The sequence below is a fragment of the Hippoglossus hippoglossus genome, chromosome 5 (assembly GCF_009819705.1).
Source record: "Hippoglossus hippoglossus isolate fHipHip1 chromosome 5, fHipHip1.pri, whole genome shotgun sequence".
NCBI lineage: Eukaryota > Metazoa > Chordata > Actinopteri > Pleuronectiformes > Pleuronectidae > Hippoglossus > Hippoglossus hippoglossus.
The window spans coordinates 26,851,591-26,877,406 of record NC_047155.1 but is presented as its reverse complement, the minus strand read 5'-3'; the positions used below and the strand labels follow the sequence as shown (position 1 = coordinate 26,877,406).

General features: G+C 41.5%; 1 protein-coding gene across 1 annotated transcript in view; it reads right to left on the bottom strand.

Annotated features, from left to right (window-relative positions):
* Positions 1-25,816, bottom strand: part of epha8 (eph receptor A8) — a 116,249-nt gene that overhangs the window by 70,693 nt on the left and 19,740 nt on the right. Inside the window, 1 exon segment of the mRNA XM_034585638.1 lies at positions 18,821-18,885. Within this exon segment, the coding sequence (XP_034441529.1) occupies positions 18,821-18,885 (65 nt within the window).

Sequence of the window (25,816 nt, the reverse complement as noted above, 5' to 3'; positions counted from 1 at the left end):
TGAAGCGCAGTACAGCTACTACAGTAAGTGTCTAGATAATCTCAGGGTTCCAGCCCAACAGTGTCCACGGCCCTGTATGTTGCTGCTGCTGTTGTGGAGGGCCAATAAAGTGGCTGTGTTCCAAACGATAAAGAACGTCTCCTCATCCTTCTTCAGCGGGATGGTGAGGACGGCTGGTTACCAGCCAGACAGCGAGCCAAACTACCAGTGAGCTCCCAACTACGGTTCAGAGCCCAGATACTGGCCCTTGGGAAGGTAACACACCTGTAGGCTCTGACGGGGGGTTATAAGTATTTGATCATCACTCCCATCATAGGAATGTAATCATATCTGGGGGAGTGATTAAGTCCGATCCTAGTTTCCAAACACTAACCTGTTCTACTGTTGCAATAAACATTGCAACGTGAGTTGTCTGACTAAATTACTATGCTGCTTTAGCAGTAAGAATTTTTGTATGGGTCCATTGGTGCAAGACACCAGGGTCAACCATAGTCACATTATTTAATTTGATGATTTTATGTAGATGCATAAAAGTGCAGTATGAGAAATCAAAAGAATTGTATGTTTTGCAGGCAGAAAGAGAAGGATTCTGATACTGTAATACTCAAACTATGTTTTGGAGCTCCAACTATCTTTGGCATAAACCAAGAGAATTAACACAGAGACACAGGATTAAAGCATGGAACATTTATTTTTTGTTTGACTCGGTCTTTAATGGTGACCTCATCCTGCAATCGAGGACACAAACATAAAATTCAAACCAGTAAAGCTGCCACAGTTCTTTTTATTAATCCCACCCTTCTCCCCTTCTAATCAAATCATACAGCTTCCCTCCTCGTAGCTAATATTCTATTAGTATGCAGGTTGGCCTCATCCCTCACTGCAAGAGCCACCCCACATAATTTCAAAAGAAATGACATCATATTAAAGGGACACTTTTACACATTACCTGATGACATCAAGCAGGTTGTTAATAAGCGTCCTGACCTCTGTGGCTCTGGAGGAGCTTCTCTTATATCTCAGAAAACAATCCTGAACAGGGTTATCTATTATTTACTTCCAAGTAAACATTTTAGGAGGTCCGAATGACCTGTTACCCATTATACCCTCCTGTATCCCTCCCATACTCCTTTTAATGATGTAAAGTTGACACAAAATAAATTAATAGTAGAATTTATGATTTGCTTAACACACATAACCTGACCAGTCTGGCTTCTCTTCAAATGGGAAACAGACAAAATAATTTCAGAAGAAATCTGGTAAAAATCATAGACAACTTTACAAATATGATAAGAATGTTGTTTAAAACAGTAGAGTCTTCATCAGACCTGTCATGTCTGACTGTACTCAATCTTTAGACTTTTTGGACTTTTGATTCATGTCATGGACTCAGAATCTCAGTGTGTTTGAACTTTGTTATCTGTTTTTTTGGGGAACTTGTGTTAACCTTGTGTGTCTCTTGCTTTACTTCCTGTCTTTGACTGTTTTCCCTTGTTTGTTAATTACTCGCCCCGTCTTAATTTGTATTTTTCATTTTGTTTTGTGTGTATTTCGTCTCTGTGTTGCCCTTTGTTCAGTGTCAGTTCCTCCGTATACACATGAGGATTTTCCTTGTGCTTCAGATTTGTTAACATCCCTCAGGATTTTCTTCCCTGGATTTCTTTGAGTGCCTTTTTTTAATGACAGCTCCACTAATTGTACCTTGCTGTGTGTCATCTGCATTTTGGTACTTACCTGTGTTCTTGGCATAACACTTAATTGTCATGTTTGAAAATAAAAACAGCCATGATCAAAAAAACAGCCTGAATAAAAGAAATCACTGTTTTACTGCTAATCTGGATGAACTCACTGTCTGGTAATACAGGCTGTGAGCCTATGGTTCTCACAACTCACCACCATTGATTTGTTTTGTACTTACAGTAACAAGCAAAGTTTCAGAGAGTAACCCTTCAAGAAACCAAATGAGGGTTCACTTAAAGTGTTTGGGTCTGTGCCCTTTGAGTTAATGTAAAGCATTCTGTCACAAGAAAAAGTGTATGGTGTTCATTTCCCATATTTAAAAATAAAAGCAATAATGACAAAGACACATCTCAGTGGATGTAAACAGAGCGTGTGACTCACTCGGTACCAGCGAGTACGACTTCTTCCCCCTTTACCAAGAGAAAAGCAATTCTCCCTCTCTCCCTCCTTCAGATGAGCTGTAGCGAGGATTACTGGTGGGTATTGAAAATTGGTATTCATCATGTGCTTTCTCGAATCATGGTCACAATACATTTCAACCTTCAACAATATACAGAACTGATTATTTTGCAAGTATTACCAGAATGGCCAGAGTCAATTTGTATGCCTGCGTGTTTAACCCTGGTGTTACCCATGATCCTCCTGGGCTGAGGATCCTTGCGCAAGTGGCGGAGTAATTGAAAGGGAAAGTGTCGACCCCGGGAAGCTTTGTGCCGGGCCCAGCTGAACTCAGCCCTGGATAAGACGACTGGGCTTTCTGTGGAAGCCCTCCAACTCGTCTCCTCAACCCCAACTCCCCCCACTCCCTCCCCCCCGACACACACACACACACACAATCCACTCAAGACTCCACCAGCCAAAAACCACTGGGATAATTAAGATGTAGGAAGTCTCACCCTTCCCTCCCTTCCTCATCCTCTCATCTTTACCAGCTAAATTGAAACTGTCCTTGAACTTGTGAAGACCTCGGCTAATTAGTGGGGTGTATAACCTCTCTCTCTCTCTCGTTATTCCCATCTTGTCATCACTGCACTCCCAACCTCGATTTCTTTTCTTTTTTTTTGGCTCTTCTTGGGAAATCTTAGATTTTAGCTGAGGTTTGTAGCTGTACAGCACACGGGGAGGGGATGAGATTGGACCAGATTGCTTGTTGTCTGGATGTGAGAATAAGAGAAATATTTCTGCTCATTCACAGCAGACAGGCGGGGGAAAGAGAAGAAGAGTAGTCAGAAAGATGCAGCGGGGCACGTTTATCTTCCGAGAGCACGATAAGTGAGTTTTCTATCATGACGACAACAGAAATGTGGTGCTTCACAGAGCGGTGACTAACGTGTGTGTGTGTGTGTGTGTGTGTGTGTGTGAATGAGAGTGAGTTAGAAATTAATTGGCTGTAAATTGCACATCTGTTTCCTGCCTGTCAACTCATGAGATCTCTCATCAGAAGAAATCAAATGTGGCAGACGGAGAGCACAACCGTTAACATGCACAATAACGTGCACACAATGCAAATATACACAAATGCAGATGAATGTAAAATATATTTTTTGTCAAACAAAGTGGAACCTTTAAACATCAAGACAAACATGATACCGAACCAATGTTTTGTATGAATTTGTTTCAGGGGCTGGTCATACAGCTTCTCCTGATTTGCCTCTGATATGTTTCCTATTTGTTAAATTTAGGTAATTCAAAGAGAGCACACAATATTTGAATCTTAACTCTCGCAAAACTGAAAAGGCTTTTACTGCCTGTGGTGTACAGATAAATAGAAATGTCGCAATAGAAGAATAGTTTTCCCTTGCCGATGTAAAGTTTCTTTAAAATAAAAAACCTTCAATCATTCAAATTCTGAAAATGTTTCATAGAGGTTTTTAGATCTGAATCCAAACTACTGTGTTTCACAGTAAGGCAGAGTAACATGACTGATATCAACATCATAACAATACATTGAATAAAAAGTTAAAACAACTATTACATTTTTTCCAAAATTAAAGTGTTTGACAATATTGTGAATGTAAGCAAACTTACACGTATCATAACAATGACCACTGTGGTCATGGTTAAACAAAAAAATAATGGTAATAATGCTGACTGCAGTGGTTAAGGAATATTGCTCATATTGACCCTGTGAGATATGAATAAATCAGACAGGGCGTATTGTCACATAGTCAGTGAAGACCTGAGGTACACTTATTAAGGTTAAAGGCTCAGGACAGCAGAGTCACTGTACCAGTTATGTTAGGGCCCTTTACTTCTATCTGCAAGATCCTCTGTTGCCTTCTCGAATGTTGTGTTTAAATGTTGTACTTCTATAATTGATTTGACCTATTTATTTCCACTACTATTGTCTTTTAATTACAATGTCTCCATCAGATACCTGTAAGTCACTTCTTGGCACTGTATTCGAACGCAGTACAGTGAACAGAGGACACAGACAGGGCAGACATGTGATACTGTAAGCCAGTGGATGACAAGCTCAGTGTACTGAACCTGAAATGCCTGTGCCTCTGTCCACCGATCCCTTAGGCCGCCCTAAGTGAACTGAGGTTATGACTGATATCATCACTCGTCAATACAGAAAACACAAACAGAAGCTTTGAAATCGCGTTTCTTCTCTCAGTTACTGATAATTGTGTTTCTTCTCTGGACCTTCTGGGCTCACACAGCCAAACAGCTCAGCCTCCTCCTCCGACTCCCAGTGGCAAATATTACCCGTCCAATCCACATTCCTCCATTTCTCTAATTCTCCGTGCTCCCTCTCTCTCTTTAGTGTCCCATGTTTTCTTCAGCCCACTTAACTTTACCGCACAGACAAAGAAGTTGCCGTCTGAGTTGCCTAAAGATCAGACAAGCTGATGTTAAGATGAATAAAAGTGCAGTCGCCTCTGAAGCTGGCGTCTAAATCTTGGGGCCCGTTCTCATATAACGAGTCTGACGCCCTGTAGCATGAAATCAATATCAGTCTTTTCATAATGTGTGATATGGAAGAAAGTGGATGCCAAAAAAAGATGAAAGAGGGAATAAAAGATTGATTAACAAATACAGAGAGAAAACTGCCTGAAAAGAGATAATTATGTGCCGCTGGCATGAGGGACAATATAAAGGGAGTTGCCTGTTTAAGGCTCCATTCATCATTGTTGTTTCAGAGGAAGCTGAAGGCAGCTGCAGCTATAAACACACACATTCATGCAGGGACAGTGGTGTGCTAATGGAAATGATTTCCTGCTCAACTTTGCATTTCTAATAAGATTTAACCATAGGAAAAGCTGGATTTACCAACTTATTGATGGAAAAATAAAAAAATAAACAGTGGGACAACAATTACCCAGAGTACTCTAAGGTTCCTCATTATTATGTCTGAATTATGAATGGATGTTCAAATTTGTTCTATTTTTGTCTCATTCTGTGGAATATTCTCTGCCACAAAAAACAGATCCACAGCTGGAAACACTGGAATAACTAATGTGACCTTTCAAACTGCCTGTGCACACACACACACTCTAATGTGGCAGCTGGTAATGATGTTTGTTTTTTCGTCAAAATCGTTATAATTTTTATGCATGTATTTTTACAATAAGGTGGTGAATCTTATATGGGTGTGTGGCACTGGGTCCACACACCCATACTGTCCCTTGGTATTTATAGTAATACATAATATTGCTTTAGAAATATTCTGATGAGGTATAGAGTTTTGTGGAATAAACCAAAGATCAAATAACGGTTGCTGCATTTGCTCCGGACTTTCTCTGGAGTTTCTCCTGCCAGCCCCAGGGACGGACATTTCATCTAATTGTAGGAAGGGACAACAAACGGGGAAATGTGTCAAGTGCAATTCTTGAAAGAGGCAGAAAAAAAAGCATATATATATATATGTACATTTATGAGTTTCATCAAAGTAGCAGATCTCTACTTTGCTGTCAATGTGTTAAAGTCTAGAACTTTATGATAATTACCAGACACTGAAAATACAGTTTGTAATTATGTATTTTTTATGAATTATGTCTTCTTCATAATTACCATGGCAGCCATTTTACGAGTAGTAAAAAATGTATGTACTTAGAACCCATCTTAAATATTATAGAGGTCTTACTATATTATCATATAAGATCAAGTATTTGTGTATGAAACTGGTGTTTTTAATGTAATCAAACATTCTGTTTCATAAATAAACATGATATAGACCTGATATGATAGACCTTCTGCCTTACATGAGCTTTAAGTGATTTAAGTAATAGATTCAACCATGAAATACAGCACACTAAATGTAGTCTGATTAAATGTAAATGTGTTTTAATCTATTGAGTGGTAGAATTAAAGCAACATGTCTGACACCTCCTTAGTTTTTAACTGTTACAGAGCTGCGATTTACTGGAGGTCAGACACCATTGTGATCGGATCGCTCTGAGAGAGAAAGAGAGAAAGAGAGAAAGAGAGAAAGAGAGAGTGAGAATCTGCCCCTGGCCAACCCTTGGTAAAAGCTCTGGATAATGTCCAAAACTTGTGAGTAGACAGCAGGAGATTCTCTGAGGATTGACCGCGAGAGAGTGGGTGTGTTAATGGCGTAACATGCAACAACACAAAGCTGAATAGAATACAAATACATCCCAGGATGAAAAAGAGGAGCCGTACACGTGGAAGACGCCAAAAGAAGATGTCAACTTGGGAAGTCGAGATGACATTGTACTGTCAACAAAGACACATAAGCTCTGCAGCAGAGCTAAGAAGTTACATGCTGCCTGAGCCTGCTGCACCCCCCCTCACCTGAACGCTCCCAACATATCTGTGTTGTTTCTAACACGTCTGAGCGGAGAACCTCCTGATGCGTTGTCCATGTGTAAAAGGCCAGACCCCATCGTGTGGACAGTCTGCAGGGTTCATGTGGTTTCCTCATTTTCAGAGAACCTACTAAATAATTTGGCTTATAACCAATACCTGTTTGCCTTGAAGAATTTCTGAACATTGTATATGCTTCTTTGACCCAGAAGCCACACAGTGTTTACTGTCCTGAATTTGTCCTCTGATTAAACTTAAAAACAAAAAAAACACTTCCAGCATTGTCAACACTGGAAAAACACATCTGATCATCTAACACAACTTCTGACTCACTGCCTCTGAGCTGCTAAACTTCATTTTGGCTTTGGTTGCAAAAGACCCTGGAAACCTATTTTGTCAACCCAATAATGAGCAGTGTGTTGCTTTGAAACACAGCGTTGACTCTTTCATATGAGAGATTTGGGTATTTGTTTGTTTGTTTGTTTGTTTGTTTGTTGTCATTGAGCTTCTGGTTTGATGTGGGCAGAGCTCTGTTGGCTACAGATCATGTACACACTACTTCTGGGAATCAGTTGGGCCTTAACTTTAAATCAAAATCTGGTGAAAGTTGAGTTGTTTGTTCACACACACACACACACACACACACTTATGAGGCGCATTTTCACAGTTTTTCCTAAGTTTTATGTTATGAAGCAATAATAACAAGGTTTTCAGAAAAATCTGTACCTTTCAAAAATTCACTAATAATTAATGTGATAATATTAACAATTTTCCTCCTTTTTTTATTTTACATGCCACAAGTGCAGTTGTGTAGCAGGGAATAAAAGTAAATAAAATGTTCACGTCAAGGCATGCTGCCGTCCCTCACTAATTACTGTAAACAGCCAATCAAATAATAAGAGGACTTGACAGGATGTTGGAAACCACTTTTACACTGAAGAGCAGCAACATGTCAGTGTTGTGAGGTTTATTTACAAAGTAACATGTATCCAATATGTCATATTAACTGATGTGACAAATCACAAGAAATCAAAGCTAATGAGCTTATGACTGGAACAAGTTACAAAGTGGATCTTCTGTCCTTTTTTCTGAGGTCAACATTACACTTAACTTTTAAACCAGCATGGACAAGAAGTGGAAAAGGTGCTATGCAGCTTGCATGTCACCTGGTCCATCGCTATGACAACTGAGCCACCTCCATTTCTTGAAACTTCCAGCAAGCCTAAGCAAATTCACATTGAGTTAGAGTTCCTGGATAATTTTTGATTTGCTCTGATCCTAATATGAATATTTACAGACATTTGATATCTTCTTGTGTTTCCCTCCTCATACATTTCTGTGTTATCTGATAAGTGATCAGTTCAATACTTCCACTACCTGGCAAACGTGAGTAGATAATGATCAGATTTTAACTCCTCCACTGTGTGTGTGTGTGTGTGTGTGTGTTCACTGGTGGCATTTCCAGGCTTAATTCCGGGTTCTATGTTAAGTAACAGGTCTGCATATTAACTCAGTGAAAATATCAGGCTCTGCCCACAACACCTTTCTGCCTCTCATACTATCAGCCACACTACCAGAACCGACTTAATAACTTGGCTCCTGTGTGTGTGTGTGTGTGTGTGTTAGTCTGTTAGTCTGTGAGTGTGACTGTGTGCGTGTGTGTGTGTGTGCGTGTTTATCTGTTGGCTCTTTGACAGCGATAACCTTTCTGGAATGGAAGTGTTAATTGCACTGGTCTGGGATCAGTGAGAGAGTCGATGTAATTGCTATCTATTCTGAGATGCAATTTTTACTGGACAGTGTGTGTGCATGTGTGTGTATGTGTGTGTTTGTCTGTGCCCGCGGCGTCATTGTGTTGAGAGAGATGAAAACATCCTAATGAGGAGGAGTATAATGAAATGTTTTTTTTTTCTTCTGGCATTTCAGTAAATGTAAAAAACTTTATGTGTGTGTTATGCCAAAAGTCCACTGCGCTAACTGTGTTAGCAACAGAGAGCCAGCGAGTGTCCATGGCCTCTGTCCACCTCTCCAGGCCTCCAGCACCGTGAGCCCAAACCATTTGGGGAACGTCCCGTTTGACTTTGCTTTCAAAGTTTCATTTGTTCCCATTATCCACCTGGTTCAGTAGGAGATGATATTCTGTACATGTATCTGGATCCATTAAATGAACAGAGTTTGGAATACCCTCTCCGACATCAGCAGACTGTTGCACCAGCTGAGCATGTGAGCATTTAAGAGCTTGATGGGATGTTGGGATGTAAAGTCGACATCAGCTGTTATGTAACCAGTTTTCAGACTGAACTTGCCACTTTGATTAGCGGCTCAGTGGCAGTTTATGCTCACAATTAAGGGATAATTCCAGTTGTGACGTAAAAGGTTTATTTTCACTCTGCTGTGTTTATTGTTAAAGCCTTACTCAAATGTGTTCACTGAGGGTCAGGCACTGAGCAAAAACACTACGTTATATAAAGTCGAGAAAACAGAGTAGAATAATTCAGAAAAAATGTAGCTGAAAATAACTCACTTCAAAAGTTTATTCTTGACTTATTATCTATTTAATACGGTCACTATGGTATTCTGCTTTCAGGGCAGGTGATTTCATCGTTGGTTGTTGATGTGTGTTAGTAATGCTCCCTGTTGGGATCACACAGCCAGAAATAGAAAAAAGAGGACTGCACATAAGCAGGTTTTTCTCTGTGCAGGTTAATTGTTCGTCAATCTGTTGGTAGTGCCTGTGGTGCTGGGGGGTTCCCCCTCAGGCAGTACAGACAAGTGAAGGAGAGGGCTTCATCCTTCTCTCTCTACTCTTCTCTTCTGTTTAAGATAGGGACTGTCCATAAAGTACTGTACACTTGTGAACTTGTAACATATGTTGTATGTATATGTAACTGGGATGTTACATGAAACAGGCTGTGTGCCTTGTCACTGATGTTATTAGAGCTAACTGTTAAATTCATATATATTTGCTTTATCATTTTAAGAGTCCAGTATTTTTTAAGCTGGAGCCTATGTAAATAGGTGTGGGTGTGTAAATGAATGGTCCTTACAAAACCTTTTGGAATCAGTCAAATAGATCGCCTCCACTGGCAGCTGCGACATGGCGGCAGTGACTTCTATATAATCTTATGGGGCAACGCGACAGTCCATGAAATGTCTACCCACAGTGCTTTTTCTCAACAAAGAAACACTCAAGTTGTTATTCAGGGTCTTGACTCAGTCTGGCAACATTGCATGTGACATCATACATTTAAACCTTTGAAGTACCTTTCATTTACACACCCACATTTATCAGAATAGGGCCCAGGTTGATAAATACCTGAAATCCCCTTCAGGTCACTTATCATTATACAGTACGCTATCAAAAATATACAATCAGTACTTAACTCTGTCACATTGCTGGTTGTTAAGCTAGTGATGTACAGTCTCAATTTGGACAGATAACTTTGTTTCACTGACAATAAAGGCAAATGCAGTCTCAAGGAAATGTTCAGCAAAGGTTCCATCTTGTTTCATGACTGACAGATTGGTAACTTGTTCTGTCACATCAGGAGCAGCTGACCTCCTGTCGTTTAAGTTCTACAAAGAAACGGAAAGACAATCTATACACTGAACAGAACAGAGCAGCCAGATTAGCGCTTCACTGTGACATGTGTGAGCATCCACTGTATACAGTTTGTTCGTGGTGCCTCGAAACTCGTGCCACAAACTGAATTGTAAGAGGAAAGCTTTAAAAAAGGATGGAAAAATAAGAACAAAATCTGATTACAGGGCAACATACACAAACTGTACCTGCAGTCCACAGGTCTCTAAAAGACTCGGAGGAGCAACAAAGAAGAGGAGACGGCGGCTCACTTGATGCCTATTTCAGTTAATTTCATTCCAAACAGATCACCCCTGCCGCGCCTGTTACAGCTGACAGCAGAATGGAGCTGTCTGTCAAACGCAGACGAGGCTGAGGTGGTCTGTCTGCCTCAAATCTCTCAACACCCGGGCAGTTTCCTCACCGAGCAATGATCAAGAAACCTGGATCATGCAGGCTTCAGTGTCCTCCGGGGAAGATTTGGCACCAGATCTTTCAAAATCAAGATGGTCCATCTCTACACACACACACACACTCTAACACCGACACACACACTGGTATGGCTCTTACAGATGCAACACTGAGACCCTCTGGTGATCCAGCACCTGCAGCGCATCTTCCCCTTCACCTGGCGTGTTTATGAAGTGAGCTGCCTCCAAAGAGCAGCTGCTGAGATGTATTAGCACCACCACCAGCCAGTGGCAGCTGTGCTGCGTCGGCCATGCCGCTGTCTCGTGGGAGCTTGTACGGCCCATTACACTGCACCGGACAGTCATGGAGAAGGCAACTGAGGAAGTTCAAAGAGGAGCTGAAGGCGTGTTACGAAAGTGTGTAATCAGCCGTGGGGGTTGGTGCTGCTGATAACGGCAGAAAGGCCAACAGAGTGGTGAAGAACATGTCACCAAATGCTGTTGGGCTCATTCAAAAAAGACGTTTGGATATATAATGCCATCTTGAGAATTCAAAGCTCTATGAGCCTTAAAATAGCTCTTTAGGTTAAAAAGTTCTAAATTAAAACTGCAGGTTATATAAGCAATCAGTGTTATAATTTATTATATAAGATTTCTCTTTCGCCCCAATACCTTAAAATATATCTTCTCCTCCTTATTAAACATGAATCAGAGAGTTTTTTTCCCCGGAATGATAAGAAAAGAAAATCAGTTTTGACAGTCAGTGCTAAAGGAGAGTAAATACCCTCTGAGATAATGTCTGGATCAGATTATTTCTCATGTAAACTGATGAGACAGTTATCATAAGAAATAATTACAAAACGATGGATGATAGCAAGATGTGACAGAGATGCGCCAGATAACGTTTTGACAAGATTGAATTGAGTACAGGCAACAGACTTGGATTCATGTGCACAACTATAGGGTTTTGTAATATCTTTACTAAAACACCCATGATTCATTTTCTAATTTGATGGCCCTGTTACTGTGTGTTTTTCTTTAACTAAATATATATGTTGTGAAAATCTGACTTCAAAACTGATTTGTGTCATTTTATTCTCCTTTGTTATGACACTCGGCTGCAGCAATGTCTCGTAGTCCGTTTGACAGAGTTAAGTCATTATTGGACTGTCCTTTCAAGTTTTTCGGGAATATTCATGAAATTGAGTGGGATCCTCTGATTTGGATTTACTGCTTCAATTTTTATTTTCTAAAAACATTTTTGAGAAACCCACAGAACTTTCAACCAAATTCAGACAAGTAATTAGTTTGATTTGATAACCTAATTAGCCACGAGTGTGACAAGTCAACATGATAGCACCCATTGATTAACACTGTAGCCAACCCTGCGGCACAGATCCTTTTATTTTTGACATCTGTGGGTATAGCGCTGTTGTCAGGCAATAATGTTTATGTGAATAGTGAATTAATTGGTGAGGACGAAGACTTGTGTTTATTATATTCATGATTATGTGATGAAATTCACCATTATTGTCGATAGTTGTACTGTGATATTCAAAACATATTCTCCAAATTTTCTATAAAAAAGTTATTATGGCAAAGATGTCTCATATGGTGAGTTGTGGCCGTGATAATGAAGTTAAACCAGATATGGACCAAAGGTACAAACCATCACTTTGGGTCAATAAGCTTCAGGCTACTGTAGAGCAGACTTTCTCTTCATACACTGGGATGCAGCTGCCAAAACATTTGAATATTACCATACAGTACTGTGTAGTAAATATAAATATTATTGTTTTCATATCCAGCTCTACTACACTGGAGCTGCCGCCTCATAGATTGTGGCCTGTTGAGCCGTCAGATAAAACTCATCTTTATGAACCTGCAGTGAAAGCTACTGTCACAGAGCAAGTATGCCCAAAAAATGTGTGTGTGTATGTGTGTGTTTGTGTGTGAGTGTGAGAGAGGTAACAAGGAGTTGCAGAAATAGTTAGTAATGGCAACAGACTGTGGGCTTTTGACACTTCAGCTCATCGCTTGCTCATCCACATCATGGCTTCCACGGACAACGTTAATCATCACACACACACACACACACACACACACACACACACACACTTTACTGTCAGCTGTATCGATTTTGGGGTGGCCGGTGGATGAACCTGTCATGGCCAACACAGATCGGACTGGAGGATAATGAAGTCTTCCTGCCCCATCTGACAAGCTAGGAGAGAAAATGTGTGTGTGTGTGTGTGTGTGTGTAAGTGAGAGAAAAACAGAGTAAGATGCTCCTGGGACAGCCCACGGCCTAACCATTGCCTGAATAAATTGGATGGAAAGAAGCCCCTTGAGTCGAAGACGTGATCCGTCATGATGTCATCTAAACGAGGCTTGCATAGAGGGAGAGGTCACGATACTAATGAAGACCTTACCCACATGCACACACACACACACACACACACACACACACACACACACACACACACACACACACACAAACACTCAATTGATTCAACAGTAAACGCATGCTGAAAATCTTAAACTATTCTCCTAGAAACCTTTTAATCTGGCTGTAACAGTGCTAAAGAATAGACTTCCCTCTCTTTATCTCTCCATCCTTTTCCCTCCTTCCCTCAATATCTTTCTAGGAGCACAAGCACACACCTCGGTGCTGTCTCTCTCTCTCTTTCTCTCATTTCAGTGTTGTTCAATGATTCAAGGGCCATCCACACCGAATGCGATACAAACTATAACAATAACTGTACTGTAAGTGTTTTCTTTTACACCATGCAGGGTATTATAAGATAAGACAGGGACAGAGATACACACTGTAGGTAGTTGAATCACCGACAGGGCACATCCGTCTATTGGCATTAGTTACATTTAGCGTACTTAAGGGCTGGGTTAAGGCAGGGCTTGAATGCATTTTATAATTGATCAGAAACTATTTAATTTGCACTACAAAGGACTTGTAAAGAGGTCCGTTTGTGAAAGGGCGAAGTGTTTACTAAGATGCAGTACTACAGAAACAGATGTGCAAAGTGAAAATGTCACTTGTTATCGGTAACTTGTGATTATGCTGTCTGCTTAAGAAGAACCAAAGAAATCAAATCAAACCGTCTGAATTCTCCAGGATCATATTGTATCAAGTGTAATCACAAATTCATTGTATCATATCTGTAAAGTCAGATTGTCGGCACTGAATAGTGATGTGCATTGTATCTGCCTCAGTGATGGAGACACACATCCCCAGTGGAAATATCTGTTCCCGACCCCGCGTTCCTTCTGTGTGGAGATGACTTCTCATTCAGGAAACTACACTCTCACTATTTTAATCCATCTTCCTCCAGTGTCGACTTGACACTTATTCCTCTTGTATCCCCTGTAGGCAACCTCTCTATCTGTTTCTTTCTCTCCCCCTCTCACCTTTGCCTCACTCGCTCGCTCACAGTGACATGTGTGGCTCCTCCTCAACAATACCTCAGTGTAGAAATAACATTACCTGACGTGCAGGACAACAGCAGAGCCGGGTTACATAAGTATTTACGGAACACTACATTTCGCATGATGTTGCGGAATCCAAACTTCTCAGCTGCTTTGTGAACCAAACACAACGTGACGCCACACACAAAAGTCAATCTCAGCATCAAGAAAGGCTTTTTGTGAGATAATCGTCAGGTGGCAGAAATCTTTCCCTTCCACAGCCGTTGCATTTCCTCGATCTTAAGACCATCAAAGAGCTGCTCCTGCCCAGAGCAGACGGCGGCTAGAAAACGGATGCTGCTAGCATGGCACATTCATAACACTGTAAAGTGTCAGGACGGCAAGAAAATATCACCTTATGCGCATGTGTGTTCTATGTCTGAATGGGTTTGTGGAAAGTGAGAGTGTGAGAGAGTTAGAAACTGTCAAAATATCCGTTTATCAAAGAGCCCACTAGGTCCCAGCAATGTCTTTTTCTGTCCGTGTCTCACACACACTTAACAAACACACAATGTAGTGTCGGAGGCATCTTGCATGTCACTCACATTAAACAAGTCTCATTTTCTATCTCAATATAATGCTCACAAGCCAGGAATGATAAAATTGATTGTTCACCGTTACCCCTTTAACTGCAATGAAGGGGTCAGCCTTAATTGAATGTGCACTCATAAATATATATTTTTTTACAGTAGAGAATAAAGTGGTAATTTTTAGAGATTATTTTAAATAGTAATGTCACGAGAAAAAAGTCTAAGGAAAACACACACTCTCGGTAGCTGTATCTCAATTTTGGGGCCGCATCCGTCAGAAGCAGCATTCGTAGACCAATTACATCACAGCGGTGGGACTAGACTGTCCCAATTCGGAGGCTCCTCCAAATGCAGCCAACAAATGTGACCACTGGGTGGATCCTTCCCAGCCCAACATATCCCATGATACAATTATTGTATCAAATCCTCTGTATACTCTCCAGCAGTATATCACAATGCATAATAATATAAAGTGAATTTGTTTCACTCAGATTACTGAACCTTCTGTTAGGTTTGGCTGAGTTGGTTTTCCACATTATATCCCCATCATATCCCGATGACCATTAAACAGCTATGTCATGTACTTACAGTATAGTTTTTAACAGACACATTTTAGTTCAGCAGTTCTGTAGTGGGTCCAGACCATCAGACAAAGGTACTTCTCTGGTTTCTAGTCAGTGTGGCTTAAAGGAAGTGAGAGCAGCAGCAGCAGCAGCAGCAGCAGCAGACCTGTAGCAGTAAAGTACTGCTGCAGCTGCTCTGATAGCTTTGCTGAAGAATAATTTTGAATGCCTCATTATCAAGTGCAGAACATTTCCAGTCTACAGTGGCACTTAGTTCTGTGAGTAAATCAAACCTTGGAGGAGAGCAGTGTTGTGACTTACTCACACCAAGTGAGCCAAGCTCCCTCTGTCAAACACACTATACACAAACCACACACAAATGAATGTCAAAACACACTCTGTGACTGTCAGTGGCCACAATGCAGGAAATCCTAATTCTGTGTGTGAGCAGTACCCTGCGCTGGTGAGTGAGCCGTACAGTACTACAATACACACTGACTTTTTGATCTCGACATGGCAGAGGAGGCTGCAGATCTCAGGCAATTTACAGACACACTTTCACTATTTCGTACTTTTCTTTCAAGCCCAAATGTACAAACACCTTACGTAAAAAACTGTTTGGTGCTTTTCAACTTCTTATCTCAATAAACCATTTCCCCCTCAAACATCCCTGAATATTTACAGTTCCAACATCAAAACTTTACATTCAAACACGTTGCATCACTTTCTAAGTTCATCATTTAAGAATTTTAGATGTTAATATTTATATTATTTTAGAGTTAATTCCCTTTAAGAGGCAGTATGGGACACACTGTAGTGTATCCTGCAGATTACATAACATGAAAACTAAGATGGAATTTATTTGATGTACGTAAATAAACTGTGAACTTGACTTTGTTTGCTTCCTTAGTTTCGTTCAATTTCTAGATGCCCGGCTCTTCAGCATGATCTCCTTTTAAATACTAAAGTAATACTTTTTTATTTCCATTCACTGAAACTGTTTGGAGCCCCCTGGAGAGGCCGCCTCCCACTTTGAGAACCCCTGTCTCAGAAAGTTGGAATATGCATTAAAAATATATATTTAGTGATGTTAAGCCATAGAAAAAGCATTCGCATCTCCTGGATATTTTGCCATTTCTTTCGTAATAACTTCTTACAATAGGTTAAGTGATATTATATTATTACAGGGAAACCCAGAGAATTGTACATGTTTTTGTCTTTCTTTTTATTAACTTAATTTTAAATTTATTAGAATTGTTGTAATTACAATTTAAATATCTAGTTAAGTAAATAGTACTTAACTTAAAAGTACAATAAGTAAAATTTCTGCAGCAATGTTATTGTTTAAATAAAAAGCGACTGAATTTAAAAAAATGTATGTGCTTGAATTATCAAAAGCATTAAAATCATAATACATAACATAATTAGATATTATCCATGTTTATAATTTGTGTCTTTGTCAAGGTGCAGTGAATTTTAGATTTAATAGTAAAACACTGCACCATCTTTCACTATATACTCCTCATTATGTTTTCCATGTAAAATCTAAAAAGCGCCAAATAACTAAAGCTGTCGAATAAGAAAATAAAAAAGTGGAGTAAATAGTAGGCTACATAATTTTTCTCTGAAATGTAGTGAAGTAGAAGAATAGTGTAAATTAGCAAAATGTAAGTACTCAATATGGAAATCTATGGTACTACAGAAAATATACTTGGGTACTTTCCAGCCACCGGATAAAAAAACTATAAAAATGAATTTAGATAAGAATGCTGCAAACATTTACACACAAACTCAACCAGGTTCTGGGATACAATTGTAATGATATGACAGCTTTTTGTAATTGTACTACAGTGTGTTGTCTGGTTTGAGTTTTCCTGTCGCACACAGAAGTAGCAGCTTTCACAGTAGGCGATAGAGGGATTTGTCATTTTAAATGGAGTTCAAAGAAATGCTGATGCACCACAGTTCTCAACAGAGTCTGAAAAGTCCGCTGAGGTAATTAAAACAACTAAAATCAGGCTGCACTGAGAGGTGGGGGGGCCAATGAAAACAGTGATTTCAGACACAGCTTCAGTAGCTAAGTAGCTCACATTTGTTCCTTGTAGACGTTTACACCAAGTGCAAATATCACACAGCTTGTTTCACCTTCTTCAGATCCTTGCCATTCAAGCAAAAGATGCACAACCACAATGCAACAAAGCTGAGCTCCAATCAAACATTTCATCGGCTGGAGCTCCGAGAGAATTTTTTTTACCTCTCGTCAAGGTAGGAGTGAATATTTCTGGCTTATTGAACCAATTAAATGAAACACCACAGGCTGAGTGTATGTAATCTAGATGTTAGAACACGGGACAGTCAGGATGGAGCAGATTCACCTCTCACGCTGATTTTACCCAGAAGGAGTCATTTCGCTCAAAAACTCTAATCCAATTCTTTCACCCCTTTTCTCGGGACTTGAAAGACAATCCATCTGCTCCTCCTGGCCGCCGTTCAATCACGCCTCCTTCTGTTGTGCAGGCTGGAGGTGAGTTAAATGTTTCTACCACTGCACTGACAGCTGGGGGAGTCTGGGATGGCTGTGGCATCTTGCTGCTATAAAGATCACGGCTGGAGTCCTAATTCATCACCCGAGGCATCATCATGTGGCATTACAATATGCTAATGTGGCGACGCCGTGCCCCCGCCGTCACCTCGTTCTCCCGCTTTCATCTTTCGCCTCCTCCCCTCCCCTTCCCCCATCTCATCTCCCACCCCCTGGGAGGGCTGTAAGTCCCCCCCTCCTGTGATTCCCACCTTGCTGCCAATATGTGGTGGTCGGAGATCGTGTTGGAATTAGGCGAGCATTGCATGTCGCTGTTTGGCTGCAACTGACAAACATGTAATTAGCGTGTGTCGACGGTGTTAGAGCCAGGTCTCGTTTAATAAGCACAGGCTCCCCCTCAGCTGGAAAATCACTGCCTCACATTCCTTCAGATGAGATAAAAATAGGAAAAGCTTTGCGGCAGGTTTGGCTTTGTGGTGGAAATTCGTACTGTTGGGATTTCACAGAGGTACAATGAGGATTACCCGGCAAACACTCTGATGCTGACTAGACGTTGATTCATTGGTGATTTGACATCTAAATTTGTTCAACTAGTGCAAAATTGCTTTTTCTCTTGGCCTGTGCTAATGCTGCAGTTACTTTAGAATCATTTCTTGTCATTAGAGAGTACTCCTGAAGCAGTTCTACAACATTCTGTCAATTTGTATTGTTTCTGTGCAGAGCTTTTTATAAACAGTCTATAGTGCAGAGTGAAGTTATACAACTTTGTGAAATTGCTTGATTACCGTTCACGTGTGCAGTTTATATATACGTTCATTATTGACATAACTGCTGTTATTTTTTCATACATTGAATGTCGGCTATTTCAGATGTCGTTTAAGCAACCGACTTAATCTTCAGACCTGAGTTCACAACTTTTCAAAATAAAAGCTCTGTAAGTCATCTCAATATACAGCATTACAGTTGTGGTCATCACAGAGATCAGCAACTGTCATGAGTCAGTCTGTCTGCGTCAGCACCCCCCCCCCCCCCGGTCGCATGTTTATTACATTTTTATAAATATTGAATGCGTGTCCAAATCACATAAGAGAGAAGGACAGAGTTTTGGAAGCTGTTGATATATGAATATTTACTGGACTTTGGATCAATGATACATTCTGCAGTGGACATTTTGTTTGTGCCGTACTGTAAGACCTTACCCCGTGCGAGGGATACGTCAGCCAGCCCCAGTCTCCTGTGATGGTCGTGGTGTCCAGTAGATTCGCTGTAGAGAAAGAACAAAACAACAGAGGTAAGTGATGATTGTTTTTACATTCACCCCCATCCGTCCCGTCCCTCATCACCATCCTCTGTGTGCACACAGAGGATGGTGTACACACACACACACACACACACACACACACACACACACACACACACACACACACAAAGACAGGTGTGACTGTTGAGGTGGGATTTTCGTCACAGCAACGCGGAGCCAGGCGTCACAGCGTGTGATGTCACCTTGACACTGTTCACCCTCGGAGCTGAGAGCTAAGTGGCAGAGGTTCAGGCTCAGAATAGAACAGGAAACAAAACGTTTCCAGTTAAATGTGGAGTGTCAAACTCTTCTTCTTCTTTGTTTGGTTTATTGGCGAGTGGATACAAATGTCAAGGTGCATTACCGCCACCTACTGTGATGGTGCACCGTTCCTGGAGGTACTGCAATACCAGGTCGATGCGTGAAGTTAATACATTCTCAGCAGCAAGTCACTGTGAAACATCCTATTAACTGTTGATGTGAATATGACGGATCGAAGTCAAGACCACCAGTGCCTTTAATTTGAAGTCATCATGTGTCAATCAACCACCATCTCTGGTGTGACAGATTTTCCTAAACTCAAGATTTCCTTTTTCTTATTTGGTTTGTCTCCTCCCTTATAACAACCTTTTCCTTTGTCCCTACTTTCTTCTTTCTCTGAGGTCAATAGATATGTTTGTGTTACATGTCAGGGAACATATTGTAGAGTTTCAAACTACACAACTGTAATAGCAAATATCACTTTTTAATGCTAATTCATTTTCCTTATAGAATGCAAATTAGGTTAAAAATGGTAGTCAGTAAGCTCCATTAGCTTAGCTTAATAGCTTAGCTAAATCTATTTTATTATTTTTCCTTTATTCCCTCATTTGTAATCACTTCTCTGTGTATTTAGATCCGTAATATTCTGTGATAAGAGCAACTTTCATTCAAACAGATGTGTCTACTGCGCCTTGAGCTATTTTGCATCTGTATGCACCAACTCGCATCCTTCCATTAACTATGAGGGCATCTAACATTCAGTTCACATCCTGTTGGGATGAGTGACAGGATATTACAAGAAAGGACGGACAGATCAGGAAAAAAATGTCAAAAAACGTAGAGAACCAGTAATTCTGCATACTGGCAGTGGCCCTATTCTGGACTCAAACAGGTGTGTGTGTGTGTGTGTGTGTACAATATGTCTCTTCCCTTCAACACTTAATATGATCTCTGCCCCAGGGCTGCTTGTCAGGCAGCCAAGTGATGTTCATCACATTAGAATGAGTTTAACAAAACACTTCACACTTCTTAGCTCCTCATCCTTCATCTTTCTATCTGACATTTGCTCTCCCCCTGTCTCTTGTGCATGTTGAGGCAACAGTTTGCAGTGTTTTTGCCTCGAAGCAGGAAGTGAACGGCACGGCCTGGCCTCCTCCCTCTCAGCTGGCCAAGTTCACGCCCAGATACATTTTACTAATACTGATGAGATTTCATATCAACACCCAGACATGATTAAACCTCACTCTGTGGCAACTTAGCCAACGTTGCAAACTGAAAGTTCAAGAAATGTTGACATTAGAGGTTCTGAACTGTTGGTTAGACGTTTCTTGGTCCACGAGCATAAAGAAAATTATGACAGTTTCTCATTTTAATAGTTGATAACTATCCGGGCTAAAAAAACCTAATACCAACCAAAAAACAATAAACCACCCACACAGTTTGACAAGTGAATTCTGGGATCTGGAAGATGAAAACTGTTTCTGCACAACCAGATGACTCTTCCACAATTGTTTTCACTCCTGCCGGACCTTTCAGTTAAGTGTTATTGTGCCCTATAGGCAGCACAACAAACACCTTTGTTATTCTTAAATGCTGAAGTAATACTTCTTTGCAACCAGAGAGTAGAAAAACTACAGACCACACGATAAATTATTATTATAAATCATTGCGGAAAATTGTTTGGCCTGATGGATTAGCAAGCGGTTGCTTACTTGTACATCTTACTAAGGCATGCTCTAATTAGAGCTGCATGTATTAACCATATTTATTTCAGTTTTGTTTAAGATTGACTTGTTGGGTGGAAACTAAGCTTGCATGCCATGCTAATTTTATTAGTGTAGCATTGCTAAATAGCCCAAACTACAAAGGACACCTAGGCCTTGTGGGAATGCCATTCGATTTGGTCATGAACTACTTACTGTACCTGCATATTGAAATTTTAACCTGATACAGATATATATAAAAAGTCAGGGAATCATTCAATATTAAGCCAGTTATTGTAAAGTTCTGGACCAATCGCCCCAAAAATATTGCTACGTTGATTCCATGTTAATATATAGAAATATATTCAAATTGATATAGATTTAACTGCTCGAAATGGTGACTTTAACAAGCTCAGCTCTGCCCAACGTCTTCCTGCATAGAGCTCTAATTAGCAACAGTAATTAAAAATGCCTGTGTGGGCTGACTCACTAATTTTGAACATCACTTCATTGTAACTATTCCAGACAGTTTATCTCTTCTGTGGCAGATGTCAGACATTCTGAAAATAATGAACTCCAACTGCAAGAGCTCTTGTAAAGTGAAATAACGTGCACACAGCATGCTCGTATTTACCAACATACACAGAAACATACAGAAGAGTGAAGATTAATCTGGGTTAGTTCAACAATAAACGGTGCTTGGTTGCTGCTGTTTTGTGTTGTTCTGTCTTTTTCTCTTAGGTGTTAATGTTTTACTTCCTATAGGTCAAGAAGTATCTACACTAGGGATGCACCGATATGGAAATTCTTGGCCGATACCGATATTTGTTTATTACTTGAATAATATGAAAAACAGAAAAAGTGACAAGTGTAACTTTAGATGCCATGTTGAAATCCTTGGTGGTATTACCCCCTCTTGAAATGTCGGCTGAACATGTCTTGCAAATTGCTAAACGGCGATCTTTCTCTGAGACAGTGAAGAAATCCCACACAGCCGACGCTGCCGACATTGTCTCTGCTGTTTGTATGTAGTACCTGTTGCGCATGTGCACACCGGACCCGCATTTCTCCGCGCCGGTCAGCCCACGATTCTCCGCTTGTTGTTGTATGTAACCCGTTCAATGTCGGGTGTCGGGGGTAAATGACGTATTCTCCAAGCAAGCCTTTAGCCCCCCCCTCTCTCTCTTTTTATCTATATGACTGCTTGTGTGGCTGTAGTGGATGGGCAGAGGGGGACATTTAATTATGTGATTGGGAAAATTGGGAAAATTAAAACTCCAGGACAACAGAAGGGGAACACAAAGTATGGGATGCATATTTGATCATTTATATCATCTAAAATATGTAATTTATATCGTTTTAAAATCATTTTTCAGTCTGTTTCCTGGCGCGATACGCTCGCTCGCACGCCGAAACCATCGGTGAAGGGCGCTGGCGCGGCGCAGCCCATGTGAACCACACAAAGGTTTAACAGGGGGGGGGGGGATGGGAGGCGCCTGGCTTTCCTTGGCGCTGCGCTGCGCGGCGCTTCAGAGCCCGGTGTAAACCCGGCGTCAGTGTACCATAATTTCGATGCCAGATTGGCAGGCTGCAGAAAACATACCAATGAACATCGGCCAATGTTATCGGTGAAAGTCAAGTTTATTACCGATACGCCGATGGCAGTAAACCAGGCGAATATCGGCCGCTACCGATATACGGCCGATACATCGGTGCACCACTAATCTACACACACAACCCATTGATGCAAATAGGATGTGTGTATATTTTACGTCTGTTGTGAGTCACATCAGACTCGTCCATTCAATGTGAATACCTGAAGATTTGTATATTTATAGACTATCAAGCAATGCTTTATTAATTTACTAGGTATTTGAATGGTGTCCAGCAGGTATAGGGAAGGTTCACATAATATATTAAACAAGCCAAAGTATCCCTCCAAGCAACTGCATGGTAACTATGCTTACTATGTATTAGGTTGCTGTGAACTCTAAATTCACTCCTTCTAAGCAGATCATGCTAGTATATTGCAGTCTGAATGGGCCTCCGCCCTCCTCAGACTCAAACTGGGTCCAGGTCTGCAGCTACATGTTCCTGTCGCAGACATTTTTACAAACAGAGAGGACGACTTGACGTAGTGGAAGGATTTTACCCCAGAGAGCAGCGTGGAAGTACTCCCTCTGCAGCCACTTCTGGGGACTGTAATGTCAAATGACAAAAACAAAAAAAGCTCAAGTTGAAGAATCTCGGTCGACTGAGGAGCTCCAACTGATGATCTGAATCATCGACTTGCAGGGAGCAGCCCTAGTATAACGTTGTAATGGGGATGGAGTACTCTTTTCTGCTGCAGCTCCACTTCATGATTTAGGCTAATAAGACAGGGGTATTTTTCCATAAAAATCTTGCCAAGTGGAGCCGTGTGATCTTCTAATTTCTCTGTGCAAAGACTGTTGCTTCGCACACAAACACACACGCACAAACGCTCATGTGTTGCAATTAGCTGGTGTGTCACTTCCCCTAATTTGGGCATTGGGCCGCTGAGGAGGCCAGTGGGTCAGAACACACAGACAGATGGCAGTGCCACCATCCTCTCATCCCTCCCCCTATCTACCAGCCTTCTCTCTGCCTCTCCCTCCCTCAGGGCGCTGACTTCCCGCCGTCTCGTATTGATGATGCAGTGGCCCCTCGCGCTATAGCCAAGGTCACAAATGGATGCCGCCAATTACACTCTTCTGAGTGCTCTTCATCAGCCCACCAAAGTGACATAATGAAAGCTGTGTACTGGCGCAAGTGGATTTAATAATTCTTCAACACACCCAGGGAATTTTGCTCTGCTATCCTGTTATTATTAAAGGATGAAAAAAAAAGGACAAATATATCTCCTCCCTGAAACTGAAGACATGTGAGGTGGTGTGTTCTCGCCAACGTACACCATGTGACGATGCACCAGCCATTCCCAGTGGTATTAATTTAATCTCCACTCTAATGAGAAACCCCTGTCTTTGAAGGTGGCGGAAATTATCAAATTTGCTCTAGTTGTCTAAATTATGACTTGTATACAAGCGATAGTGGAATGCCTGGGGATTTGCATTATTGTCACAGGACCTGTGAATAAAACAGAGGACAGGGAGTAATTAGCTCTTTAGCCACCTCCTTTTCCCACTTTCCACTGCTTCTCTCCTTACATGCAGGAACACAAAAGGAGGAGCAATTCTCCCTCTCTCGGTTCACCTGCATGACAAGGCCTTTGTGTTAGTATCTGACCTCTCCAGCCTCATTTTCAGGTTTGGTCATGACGGAGGGCTAAAAAAGTGTTTGGCAATGACCTCACAAGACAGATGGACTGAAACAAGGCCTGGTTTTTCTCTGTTCTTACTGACCTTCACGACACCTTGAAAACACGAGGCTCTGGAGTGACAGGGAGCGGCAACAGGGATGCAACGAAAATAGCGTGCAGCAGTGAAGAGGTTAAGGGTCTTCATTTGGCAGTGGAGGTGGAGGGACCATGTGCTTCTCCTCGAGGACACTGGGCTTGAAATTGAGTTTGTTCCCGATCCGCAGCGTTCTGTTCATAACAGGAGCACAAACCACCAACACCAGCCCTCCCCGTGTCCCCAGCACCTCCACCAATTTCTCTCTCACCCTCTCTGCCCCACACTCCTCCACATCTTGGAGAGTGCCAAATGAAAAAGCTGTCCGCCAACTTGAGGGCTTGTTTTCGCTCGCTCAGAGACTCGCTACATATTTCCCAGGGCGGTGGTCAACTTTCCTTCACCATTACTTCTAACACCCCCCCCCCCCTCTCACCCTGCGACTCAATCTGGCCAGTAGGTGAGCAGGTGTGTGAACGCCTGCGGCCTGGCATCAACGTATCAAATCAGCCAATTCTTTTGAAAAGCAGTGACGCGCGCACATACACACTCTCTCTCTTTCTCCAGCGGTGGTCTGGGCTGGCTGACAGAGGGAGTGGGTGAGTGCATGTGTCTGAAGTCAACATTGAAGAATTATGGGCTGTCTTGGAGGAAGTGGAGTTTGTCTGCAGCAGCTGCAGTGACTCCATACAGCCGACAACAACATCGCTTTTAAAAAATAAAACACACCCCCAGACGGAGAGAAGTATATGGAAATGGCAGAGCGGAGCAGATGCTCTAAACCTCATTTCCACACGAACAGACGCGGCCATACATTTGAGAGGAACAAAGTGCAGCCATTATTCTACACCAAGGGTCTATACACACACCCAGGAACACACACATACATAGTATATATGCATACATACACACATGTCAAGGCAATCACAATGTGCATTGTAGCATTTTCTGGAAGAGCATGTTACATGGACAAAGATGCACCTGACAGACGCACACCCTCACATGCATTCTGATAAAGCTGACATATCTGTACACTCACATACAAACACACAGACACACTAATGGCACAGTTCTTGGGCGAGACAGGGACTCTGACAGTGGTGTAATTATCTCATCAACACCTCCCGTCTCTAACAAGCTTCTTCTTCTCGTCTCTCTGCTCGCGCCGCCTGTAAAGCTCCTCATCAGTGCTGCGACCAGAGGAGACGATAAAAGCCTTCACACAGATGAGAGGAGCTCCGCCGAAACACCAAAGCCTCTCACTCTCTCTGTCACACACACACAGCCATCTTCTATCCTTTCTGGTTTTGTTTTGCATTTGCTTTACAGTTCTAACGGCCAATTCCCTGCTCCCCACTTACTAGAGCAAATCCACATACTACCCCTTACAAAAAAGAAATAAGGAAAATGTTCCTTTGATCATTTAAGGTGGAAACAGACTAATGACTAAGACAAAATGACAAGAAATAATTGTTTTCATCACCAGTGGTACCGCACCCCCCACAACTCCTCGTTCTCCTTTTAAACAGTGACGCTGATGGTGACCAGTGACAGGTTGAA